The 12,737-nt window shown below is 37.5% G+C and overlaps 1 protein-coding gene across 12 annotated transcripts in view; it reads right to left on the minus strand.

The window, feature by feature from the left end:
• Window positions 1-12,737, minus strand: part of coro (protein coronin) — a 58,903-nt gene that overhangs the window by 21,996 nt on the left and 24,170 nt on the right. For 6 of the 12 annotated variants that reach the window (XM_069303077.1, XM_069303072.1, XM_069303079.1 and 3 more), the window contains exons 3-9: window positions 11,719-11,754; window positions 10,335-10,489; window positions 8,756-9,032; window positions 5,750-5,966; window positions 4,001-4,212; window positions 643-757; window positions 41-192 (exon numbers count right to left, since the gene is read on the minus strand). In XM_069303077.1, coding sequence (XP_069159178.1) covers window positions 41-192; window positions 643-757; window positions 4,001-4,212; window positions 5,750-5,966; window positions 8,756-9,032; window positions 10,335-10,489; window positions 11,719-11,754 — 1,164 coding nt within the window. Of the gene's footprint in view, window positions 1-40; window positions 193-642; window positions 758-4,000; window positions 4,213-5,749; window positions 5,967-8,755; window positions 9,033-10,334; window positions 10,490-11,357; window positions 11,385-11,718; window positions 11,755-12,737 lie in introns of all 12 variants that reach the window. The other 6 variants (XM_045750157.2, XM_069303080.1, XM_069303081.1 and 3 more) reach the window with 2 other exon arrangements.

Raw genomic sequence — 12,737 nt, forward strand, 5'->3', positions numbered from 1 at the left:
TACTAAACAGCTTTAGAAATTAAATTCCATCTAAACTCACCTCATTAACTTTTTCAAGAGCTTCAGAGGAGATAGCTGTTGCTTTGCCATCTTCCTCTGATTTGACTTTGCCTGTGGGTGGCATTTTGTCCAATATATTGGTCTTTTTCTTGGTCACCTTCAGCTCAGTTTTCTGTGTGGCCTGGTACCCATCTGCACAAATATCACAAGTTACAAATAATGAGGCACAATACGTGGCTGAAGATATGATGAACAAATCACACACCAGAAAACTAAGAAACGACAATCTTTCAGTCCGTCCTGGATCATTATCAAGTTGTGTGTGATACGACTTGATAACCATGTGCCATTATCGAAACGTCGTCGTTTCTTCCTCTTCTGGTGTGTGTGGTTTGGTCATCAAGTTATTGCAAGTTAAAATCTGCAGTCTTTACTGCCTTTCATTAATTGAATTTTGCAATAGATATTTTACATATTTACAAAAAACATTTGGAAACTATGCAAACAAATAGAAGATGGATTACACCACTATTCTTGGGAAAAGACATTATGCACCATACAGAAAGAAAGTACTCGGGACTATATAAAAAAAAAAAATTATACATAATGTATAATAAGCCATTTATTCCAGCATGCACTCACCTTTGAGTGACATAAGGAGTGGTTCCTTATTCTGGCCCTCCCACCATTCCTCCGCACTCACGGCAGGAATATCACCCGACGTATCAGGGTACAGGTCCTCTTGGAACAACTCGGACTGTTGACAAATAGTTCAGAAATTGAGAATTATATAATGGTTTCCTGTAACACTGCCCGGTGGAAAGTAATACAAAATGTCAGGTTTTGATCTGAATACCTTTGCCCGCTTTATAACAATTTCCCATATTTTCCTAACACGTGTCCTTATTTACGTACTTAAATTACCAGCAAAAGAAAAATTTGAAGCTACTGTATCAACTTGTCTACAAATATTTAAGTCAAAATAAAAACATTAAAAATTACCATTTTAGTTTTTAATTCCAAGAGTATAAATGAATCAACATAAATATGGAAGGCAAACAGAAACAATGACTTAAAAATGTATGCACTGTGATTGATTGTGATAATAGTACAGTACAGTATTATCCATTTGCCAGTTAGAAGGTCATACTGTATAATCTTAGTAACTTGTAGCATGTGACGTGCACAGTGTATTGCCGTGTCTAGTGGAATATGAGGACACGCTTGCAGAGTGTCACGAATGTTCGTAGTGCACTGTAAATTTTATGAGCAAGGAGTGTAAATGAAGGGAAAAACCAGCTTGTGGAGGAATTTTACAGCCAATGTCATCAGCCTTGAACGAGACAGCATTATGTAAGCAGTTCCAGAAAAAGTTACAAAAAGTTGAAAATACTAAGTGGTTGCAAGAGCATTTCCAAAATATTTTTGTCAACACTGCAAAATAAGAGTGCATCACAAAAAGAGAGCTGTATCCCCATTTTTTAATTCTCTTGATTCAGCTTCTTGGCATGATTAGTGAGAGATTTGTCATTCAAAGCAACACTGAAGTGTCTCCACACTAGGGGCTGAAGACATCATCCCAGAACACAAGACTCGGTGCATGGTCAGGTACATGTTCAACCTTCTGTCATTGTACTTCTGCTATGTTTTGTCACAGACACTACAATACACAGGCCACCATTTCACAGCTGAACTGAAATTAGCATGGAAGCATTCAATGTTGCCCATGAAGAAAGAGGAAGAGTATTATCACTGGCAGAAAAGTGATGTGATGGATTTTATGAAGCATAGCTGTTTGCTGTGCAATGCTAAAGCAGTTGTGTGCATCTATCCAAAAGAAGTGCCCAAGGAAATCATCCTGTTTAAGAATAACACACAACCTCATACTGCTTGCCAGACAGTGGATTTCTCGGAGAGGTTTAGCTCGGAGGTTACAAACTGTCCATCAAGTGCTGAACTTGCACCAAGTGGCTACCAGGTGTTTGGGTCTTTGAAGAATTCCCGCACCAGTCACCATGTTGGTATAGATGCTGCAGTTCAAGATAAAGTTTAACTGAAGATTACAACAGAAATAGAAGATCTATAAAATTTTAATATTTGTGTGGGCAAGCCTTCCGTAACCAGATTGGTCTCATCCGCCATCATCTGGCACACACCCACCGACCTTCGACCTGATATATTGAGGTCATGTTAATCTTCACATCCGAAGGATGATGATCATCAGTATTGTGATAAGCTAACTGATATTTCTAAATATCTTCTTATAATAATTTGTTTTTGAAGCAGGGTTCACTATTGTGATTTGTAATTCCCTTCTGATACCTTTGCTTTGTGTTATTTCAGATGCTATGTAGTGAAATGAGCTGAATAAAGCTGGAGAACTGATTCAAGTATATAATTCAACACCATCCAATACACTAACCAGTTACCAACCACATAAAATAATGATCATCTCAAGTGCAAAATGTCATGGTCAAAGGGAATGAAGATGTAAAACAAAGAAAACCCTTCACCTAATAAAGAGGCTTAACATAGTGAACAGTGTTAAACCCTTAAGCAGTGTGGATTTGGCTATTCACTCTAGCTCAATTTGCATGTGTGCAAAAATGAACTAAGGATGTGTAGTGTTTGATTCATGCCACTTTACACAAAAAAATGCACAGATAATAGAGGACATGTTTTTCTTTGTAATTTACAGTCATCTTTTGGGAAGTGTTCAACATCTCAGTATGCAAAGATCATCCAAGAGTGTCATCACTGTGTGGAACCTTGAAAAAAACAAAAATCATATTTACTTTGCGCCCATTAAATCATGAGACACTGGGAAGTCATGCCCAATGATGGACAAAATTTGGCAGGCACGTCCCAAGGGTTCAAAAGGCTAAGGGACGAGAGAGTAGGCTCCATAGCCTATGCAAGATCTCTTAGTTGGGGTGGCTCCTGAGCCCTCAATAACAACCCCAGCATGGGGTAGTTGATGGACACCCATGGCCCTATGGACCAACCCATCATCGTCCATAGGGACCATGGTGTGCAGGAGCCAAAATCAAGAACAAAAGCCTCTTAGTCAATCAAAGGCCAGACAAACTGGCCACCCAATGACCATGGCAAGAGCAACAGGGGAAGACAACAGAAACTTTCCCAAAGAAAAAAGAGAAGTCTAACAAAACTTCCCTCGGGTAATTTTTTTTTTGTAGGGGGAGAGGCGTAAGATGTTCTGTAGTGACAGAAGAGTGAAGTAGCAGCAGCATGGACAGCCAACATAAACAGTTGCCACAACACCCAGAACTACCAACATGGACTCAATAACAGGCTACAGCCAGAATGGCAACCACTAAAGAAATGGGATTAGCAAAAGCAGAGAATATGTGCTGATAAAAAGAACAGACCCGAGGGTGAACAGTCTCATAGCCCACACTGAATTACGGAGAGGCCATAGGAATGACTACTTGAAATCAAAACTGCCAAATGGCACCCAGAAAAACTGCAAACAACATTTGGATATGGAAGCCTCACAGACCTAACTGAGAATGGAATCCCCCAAAGTTCTCACAGGGTCAAGGGATATTATCCACCTGGACAGGCGGGTAAACAGGCAGGAATATCAGGCACGAGGGACGTGCCCATGTAAACAACCCTTTAAGTATAAACACTACACAGAAAAAGGAAAATTACATGTAAGAATTTATAGATATTCTGAAAAATTTTAAGAGAATAATTTTCACATTGTCATGAAATTAGCTAACTGATGGGAAGTGGCAGTTCACATTACAAAATCTGTCTTTTGTATAATAATTGATCTGAATTTCATACAAGTTCTATAGTACAGTGTTTAAAACAGTCCAAGGGGGAAAGCAGGCATTTTAAAGGCACTCCATAAAGTGCCAAGGAACAGTTCTATAGACAAAAGAAAAAATAATGACAAAAGGAAATGTTTAAAGACATTTAATGTAATTAAAGTTTGAAATAATCTGAGGACAAACTTACAGTAATAGCTCACCTTTCTAGGTACTGTCATAGTAATTATTTGACAGAAGCCACTGTTGTTGAGTCTGTAAAAGCGAGTGATTTCACATGTAGTTACATCCACACCACGCTTGGGCATCATGCCAATTCCTCGTTGTGGGTCTGGTAACTGGAAGGTGTTGATGTAGTGTACAAACGGCACCTCCGGCGTGATTTCAAAGTACCGAATGACACTGTCACCTTTTCCTAAATGGGAGAAATAAATGACATGAATTATTGCACAATGATTGCTATCATCTGCTTTATTGTTGGATAAATAATGGAACTAAACTATTTAACATGCTGTACATCTCAACACAAACCATACCAGGAAACACATTTTCTGGTGACAGCCTTGCTCATTAATTTCAATATCAAATACCCTACATTTTAATTATACAATATATATTTTGAGCTCAGTTGCTCACCAAGCAAGACCTATAATCCACCAGGACACCGCTCGCATGCCATGTTCACGAAAATTAACTACGCAAATAATTTTGCCATGTAACTGGGAAAGACAATAGGGAGTATCTTGGTCCATTACAGAGCAACCCCCTCGCTATGAGAGAAAAGAACTGATACACCATCATCACTGCCTGTGAACAATACCAAGGTTTCTGTGAAAGCTCCAAATACAGTACTGCATTTGCCTCAGTGAGGTGGCCATTTATGAATGGTACTTTGTTTTAGGTCTCTCTATGTTGGTAAAGATAACCGACATTATTCTATTTGAAGTATTTTGACTGGGAGGGTTTTCAGAGAGGTCCAATATGCATGGGAATACAGTACTGGATTTTTTTCTGCCCAGTTCCAGTACTGATTGTTGCAGTGTTGTTGCCGGTCATAGTCATAACTCTGTTGTGGAATGTAATAATATCTATGACCCTTGTATGTGTATGGTTCTTTCTGCCAGTTCTCTTAACATGCATTCCCTCTGTTCTCACTTTTTAAACCCCCTTCCATTTGCTTAAAAAATTATTTGACTTTTCTCCAAAGCTATTTTCCTGTTTGCCACACTTTCTGTAGTGTTCTGTGCCTTTCACATGAAAGTCTGGGCAGCTGAGGTTACAGCAGTTTCTTTCCTCAAGTGAGGTTTAACATGTCTGGATAGAAATACTTGCCCATTGATCCTAAATGACATTTTCCATTCCAAAGTAGATTCAGCCATTTTTTGAAGTGAGGCTAACTGCATTCTAATCCCTTTCTCTTTCAAGAACATTTATGTCTGCAAATGCCCTTTGCATATCTCAGTGTTTATTAACTTTAGGAAGCAACAAGGGGGCTTCCCAAGAAAAGATAGGAGAGCACCAAAGGGCAGATGCCTAATCAGGAAGCCCTTGCTAAAATGATTATTTAAATATGTACTGAGAAAGGCAAGAGACAACAGCAACAAAGCCAGAACTAAGGTCCACAATGAGCATGTTATGAATGAAAGCAGGTTAAAAAATACCATATCTGTGGAGAATACAGGCGGTTAAGATTATTTTGGAAGAAGACCAAGCAATAGAATGATTGGAGTTTCTAACATGATAGAAGAGAGCATTGTTTGTGTCAACAAATATAATATCTCTTTTATGATCCTAAAGTCTGTCATTAAGAACACAGCCAGTTTCACTATAGTAATGGAGTGGATACGAGTATCTTTAACCTGGTCTCTTCATCCAATGAAAGTGGAGAACAAACTGGTGGCAGTGATGATGATAATGACTTACAGTAGTTGCTTCCACTAATAATCACTTACCACAGAGATAGACAAGGTTGGTATCAGGATCATACATAGGGAACATAACACCATTAGAAGAATCCAGCTCCACCATGGTGATGGGGTCGTCCAGGTGGCCAGGGGCACGTAAAGAATACTGGCGCTCTGACCTCTTGCTGAACCCTGTCGTGAACACCAGTCCATTACGGAGGAAGATGGCTCGTGTGGCTTTACTACCTTCATGTGATGTTGCTTCCTGAACAAATGTATAAAATATTCAAATTTATGTATTCGCTCTATATACAACCCACTAAATCAAATACATTAGTCCACTTTTCTCAAAGACACTTAACCCTTTCACTATGCTGTCTGTAAAGAAACAATGCTGATTTACATGTACCTTAGAAGCATGCAAGACTAATTTTCCTGGCCATAATTTTCATAGTACTGTAATCATTTTTGTACATGAAATAAAATAGTCATATAAAGTACTGTATTTAACAATCACACCTAAAGAAAACTTTTCCTGAAATGTTTTGCATAATAGTGGCTGCATTAGCATGTGTAACTCCTGTCCCTACAACTATATATTACACTTATGTTCTTTGTACACACATTCTTTTGAATAAACATTGATTTATTGATTGACTGAAAATGATTTTGAGGCAATGGAGTAACTGAAAATCACCAGAATACAATGCCAGTTCAAGTCACCCCATTGCCTCAAAATGATTTTCTCAGATACATCACACCATTGTGATTGCTTTGTAATCACACTCTAGTTTGAACAATTCCTTATTCACAGGTGACAAAATAGTAGTAGCTTCTACGATTACATGTAACAAGACTGGTGGGCAGTGTATCACACACAATTTATGCAAGTATGAAAAAAGGTTACCTATTATTATACTACAGTATGGTAGTAAAATTAGAAAGTAGAAATATGGGCAATGTCTTAAAGTAAACAAAATAAAAAATCCCCATTTCTTGAATGGCCCCCTTCAGTGACTCCCCACAAAGGCCTCTCAGGCTCCCATGGCATGCTGGGAGCAGGTACCAGAATCCTGACTCCCCGTGTCTTGTCTCACTCACACACCACACACACACACACACACACACACACACACACACACACACACACACACACACACACACACACACACACACACTGAGGAAAAACTTGTCTTAAAATAAACATTCCAAATCCTAAAAGAACTGTCTGGAAAAAACGAATATCAAACAAAATGAAAACCATCCACAAATAATAAACTATTTTGCTGCTTCCCCCTTCCTGCTATCTGCTAATGCACTAATCAACCAGGGGCCAGATTCACGAAGCAGTTAAGCAAGCATTTACGAACCTGTACATCTTTTCTCAATCTTTGGCTGCTTTATTTACAATTATTAAACCGTTAATGAGCTCTGAATCACCAGGAGTCTGTTTATAACAACAACAACAGCTGATTGGGAAATTTTCATGCGTGTAAACTGTTTAATAAATGTAATCAAAGCCGTCAAAGATTGAGGAAAGATGTACAAGTTCGTAAGTACTGTACTTTCGTAACTGCTTTGTGAAATCTGGCCCCAGGAGACCAGCACCACCCATCCCATCAAACTCTAGCCTCGTACCTCTGCCTGTGACCAGCTATCTCCCAAGACTAAATTTCCAATTGTTTTATTGAAAATAATATTGTTTTAGGATTCTATGATGGGTTTCTTGCTGTATTATGCTTTCTGTGAGCATATTTGCCAGTCACCTGGCATGTCTCATGTTTTAGCCCACTTTAGCAGTAGTTCCAGGGGTTGTCTTCCCTGGCATGCTCTTTAGCAAAGGTTGCCTGCATCAGTTATTTTCCCTGATGCAGACAATTCCTCCCTAAGATGAATTCAAGTCTTTCTGCAACTCCTTGGTGCCTAGGGACTTGGTTGCCCAGCGAGGCCTGTATGAGGGAGTGGTGATGTAGTTAAAACAGTCTGGTATGATGCTTGGGGGTTACTCATACAGTTGTGGGACTGAGCACTCATAGCTAAGTGTGCTTAGCCTGTAATGTCCACTCAAGTGCCTGGTTTTTCCACTTGGCTGGAGGTCCGAGTGGATCTCCAGTCCCAGGCAATGTGAGGGCATATTTACTCTGCTTGGTTAAAAGATAACTGACATTTGTCAAAAGATTTTGCAAAGTCTGTGTGTATTACATCTGAGTTTTGCTTGTCCTTCATGGTACTAAGACCAATTACTAGTGATCTAGTAATTGTGAGGCAAGCGTGCCCTATTCTGAACCCATGTTGCCTGGGGTGACGTAGCTGTTGTTATTACATTTTATTTGCAATCTTACTTCTTAGCACTCTTTCAAAGATTTTTATGATATGTCAAGTTAAAGCTATTCATGCATAAATATTTACATCTGCTTTATTGCCATCCCTTGTGAAGTGGTGCAATCTCCTCTGTTTTAAGTACCCCATGTCCGGGATGACAACAGTATCTAGGCTGTCTCCAAAAGATGTTTAGGGCCTGTGATAGTGATATTTTGCACTTCTTGATGAATATAGAATTCCAAGGAGTCTTCACCACAGTGTGCCAGGGAAAACAGGAGGATATCTCTATCAACTGCCCTAAAGCAACACATACTGATGCTACCCCAAACATTACTTCAGAAACACTCCTGCTGACTAACACCAAATGTTTGATTTCTTTCTTCCACAATTACCACCACCGACGCTGCAGATGTCACTAGACCTACCACTTGCTCCTATGCCAGCTGATGATCCTGTGCTTACTCCATCCTTACATGTCACTTCCACCCAGCCTTCTTCCATTCCATATTCGGGGCGTATATCACACTTCCTAATGCACTTGCCATATCTGTACATCATCTTCCTCTAATTCTAACCATAAATTAAAATATAAAAATGAAACTATCAATGCTGAGCTACTGGTTGTAATCTGTATAATTGTTTTTTCTTAAACCTTTAAGTCATTGGTTACTGCAGCAAACAAATCATCATAAAATGATGAAAGCCGATCAAATAATAAAAGAATCTATTTACCTCAAATACTTCACCGTCACGTGGATTGATTATCCTAATTTTCTTATCTTTGCACGTGGTTAAGAGAAGAGAGCCATCCCAGTTGAAGCAGCAAGAATAAATGATATCTGGGTGAACATCAATGGTAGTGAGGGGATCCCCACACCCAATGTTCCAAATAACAACAATATTGTCAGAACCAGCAGAGAGGAGTATGTTATTGGCTGTGGGATGCCACACAACCATCCCAACTCGTCGTTGATGGTACATCAAATCAACCACTGGTTCTGTCATTGTCCTGAAATAAAAAATATCACCACTGGTCATTTGAAAGAAGAGGAGCAAAATATATTTTGTTAAATGTTAATGCAATTACGTTATTAATAGGGAAGGATTCTACAACATACTTATATATTGAACATCAAATCTCTGTTTTTGAAAGAAACAAAGTACACATCCTATAGTGTACATCAGCAAGCAAGTAATATATATTGCCCATTACTTAAAAAAAAAAACATAAATAAAAGTCTCTTTAGCAATTATAGTACGAGGCTCTTCTTCTAGATATGATTGCAAGGAGAAGGAAACATTATGATAGGGTAAAAGCACTAAAGCATCTTGGGCATCTTTGAAATGATCTATGATATGGCATTAAGATAAAACAACTTTTCCGACTGACTAGTGAAAAGTGTTTCTGAGGAAAAGAAAGTGATCCTCTACATACAAAAATTCATTGGCAACACTAGTGAAACATGTAATGTATGCAGCTGAAATTACATTTTGGCACGATAATGGCAAATAAAGGTGAAAAGTGAGAGTGAGAGAAATTTAGGAAATGGTGATGTGAGTGATACGGTATAGTATTTGAAGAATATAGCACATCAAAGAAAAGTGTACACAAATGTGATAGTAGTAAATAACGGCAAAGCATTAATATATAATAAATATATACAGAAGAAACCACAGCCAAATTGAAAAAATGGGTCATGACTTAATTGCTGTCTTTAATGAAGATTTACAGGAAAAAGCCGAGACTGTTGTAAGACAAAAATAAGCAACCCTTTCCGAGGAGAAGACATACATAATACAAAGAAAGAAATGACCTTTGGAGCTAGCCAGATGACTGTACAAAACTACTATCCTTTAACCACAGCAACATGTACAACATGCTGTAAACAAAACTGGTGTCTTTAGAAGCATTGTAAATAACCTCATAAACCAACACATCCGTACTGTACTTACATGTGCATGCCTTTCCACAGAAGCGAAAGCAATGAAATAAATATTCACCGAAACTTAGGATATGAATTAAACAAAAATTTGAACATTTTCATTAACAAGCTTTTCATCAACATTATTAATAAATAATTCAAAATCTTTAAGTGCTTAAGATGTGTCTCATTACCAATTCAGTGTTTTGTATTCTTAAAGATATGTAGAACCAGACAACCGATCAAAAACAGCTATCACGTTGTATAGTATTATTCAAGACCGTTTACCAGGTGGCTGCTTCTACCTCTGTATGCAAGGCATATGTGCTTTATCAAACCCAAAGACAAATTACTCCATCCATAGAGATAGTCAAAATTTAAATACTTACGTCACCAAACCATAGTCGGGAATTTGCCACACTTTCACTACACAGTCTTCAGAGCCCGAGGCAATAACATTATCGTTGAAGGGATCCCAAGCAATGTCCAGTACCGGCCCTTTGTGACCTCCCACCAACGGATGGTCGGGTGGAATACGTCCAGCCTAGAGAAATTTCGTGTTGTTACAGAAGACTCATTTCTTACAAATTCGCAACGAACAAAAATTTGAATAACTATTACTGATGAAACAAAGAAATGCAGTATGAACTTAAATCAGTTGGTGCAATTCATCAAAATAATTAAAATACTTGCAAGTATCTGTATAACAAATTAATTGGTAAAATTTATATGATGACACTTTTGTTTAGTCTAATAGTACAAACTTAAATATATTTAGTTATAAGTAGATTTGTTAGATAATAAGCAAACACAATTTTAAAAATTGATTACTCAAATAAAATTAGTTAATATTTTCTTAAACTGGGTTAATTTTAAGTTAGTAAATTACTATTAAAACAGCAAAAGGTTAAATGTAGGTTAAAATGTATGCTATATGTGACCCAGTTGTCAGATGTTCTTGATACAGGCATCACAATGGATCTACAGTACTGTATATAGTACAGAATTATTTTCTGATATGGGAGAAGAAAAATATATTCCAGGTAAAACATTAGAGGTAGTCCAGCAGGCTGCTCTAAGTATTTTACCTCAGTAAAACAAAAACAAAAAACACATGTGCGCTCACACAAAACAGCAAAATGTTGAATCTAAAGCTTTTATAACAGCATATGATAAACAATCCATCCCACCTGAACACGACCTGTTGAACATGGCCAGATGAATTTGGGGAAGATAAGCTAACGTCACTGAACACATTGGGAGAAAATATTAAGTTGTAAAACCCTTGCAAGATAGAGTAGTTGGTTCATCCCACATTAAGATGACACTTGTTAGTGATGTACACACTTTAAGGGTCAAAACACATCAGGAAGACTCAAGTGTTCCTACCGACTACCTCGCTGCTAACTTACCGTCGACGCTTTCTTCGATAAATATGTCTGTAAAATGTTCAACAGGCTTACAATATTGGTACTAGGATTAATGAGCCTAAATTCTCAATTACACTATTAATAATTAATCTTATCTTTTTAATCTACCATAAAAATTCATCTAGTACATTAGAATTTTAAGCAACTGCCACTCTTCACTCCAAGATTATTTAATCAGTAAATAATTATAGTATTGTTTCTTTTCCAGGCAATTATCACTCTTCATTCCAGGATTACTTCCTCATCTAGATGAGTAATGTAATTGTTTCTATATCTTAATACATTTACCTGAATTCTATTAATACAAATGCGAATGCAAAATCTAAACTCTAAGCTCACTTACCAAAATTCCCTTTTTATCTGGTTCCCAAAAACCTTCCTGGAATTGTATCAATTATGTCATATTTACAAACACAAAACAATTGATGAATCTTTAATTGTCACATAAGAGTGACCCTATTGAGAGAAATATTTATAATAAATAAGCTACAAAGCTAAAATCAAGCCTCCACAACTTGAGGAAGCTTCGAGTTAGAAGTTGGCACAGTGCTGATAAATAAATGGCATCAGTTTTAGACTGTGACTACCGCTGTAAGGCACACTCCATCCTTGTCTACGGAAATGCTTCTATTCCGTCTTTACCATGGAGGGGGAGGGGGGCTCCAGCGCTTGGGGGGGATTACCACATGATGACTTACATAACGGCAACCACCTATACTATATATAGACATGCTGTCTCAGACTTGGGGTCAATGTTGCTAAATAGGTAATGGAAAAATTCCACTTTTCGGATGAATTTTTAACCCTAAGACAGCTGTTATCGACAATTGTTGATTCACAGGGTAATGTGGTTAAAAACATATCAAAATTTTAAAAATTATTGTCTGGGTTTTCCATGTATGATGCAAATATGAATATAAAAACTCTGTGGATGCAAATAAAGAAAAAAAGGTGATAAAACAATCAGTGAAATGACGGAGAATAAAACAGGAAGTGTCAGCATAGTCGAGCAACAGGCATTGACAAGTGCCAAACGCAGCCTTGTAGAGCACCTCCACACAGTGAAACCATAAATATTCACCAATTTTCATGTTTTTCTTACATTCTGCCTCCAAATTAATAATTCTATAAAGACAAATTATTTGTTGGAATTTTACTTTTTCGTGCATAGGAAATAATATGACCATTTTTCCATAACAGCTATTTATGAGTTAAAACAGAAAACCTTCTTGAGTTTCCTGCGATTGTCATATGTAAAATTAAATTATTTTATTCCTTTCCTATTCAATGTACTGATATCTTATTCAAGTCAGTACTGTACATATACTGTATAACAAAATCTTACACTTTAATACAGTACGG

This window comes from Procambarus clarkii, chromosome 49 (assembly GCF_040958095.1).
Source record: "Procambarus clarkii isolate CNS0578487 chromosome 49, FALCON_Pclarkii_2.0, whole genome shotgun sequence".
NCBI classification, from domain to species: domain Eukaryota; kingdom Metazoa; phylum Arthropoda; class Malacostraca; order Decapoda; family Cambaridae; genus Procambarus; species Procambarus clarkii.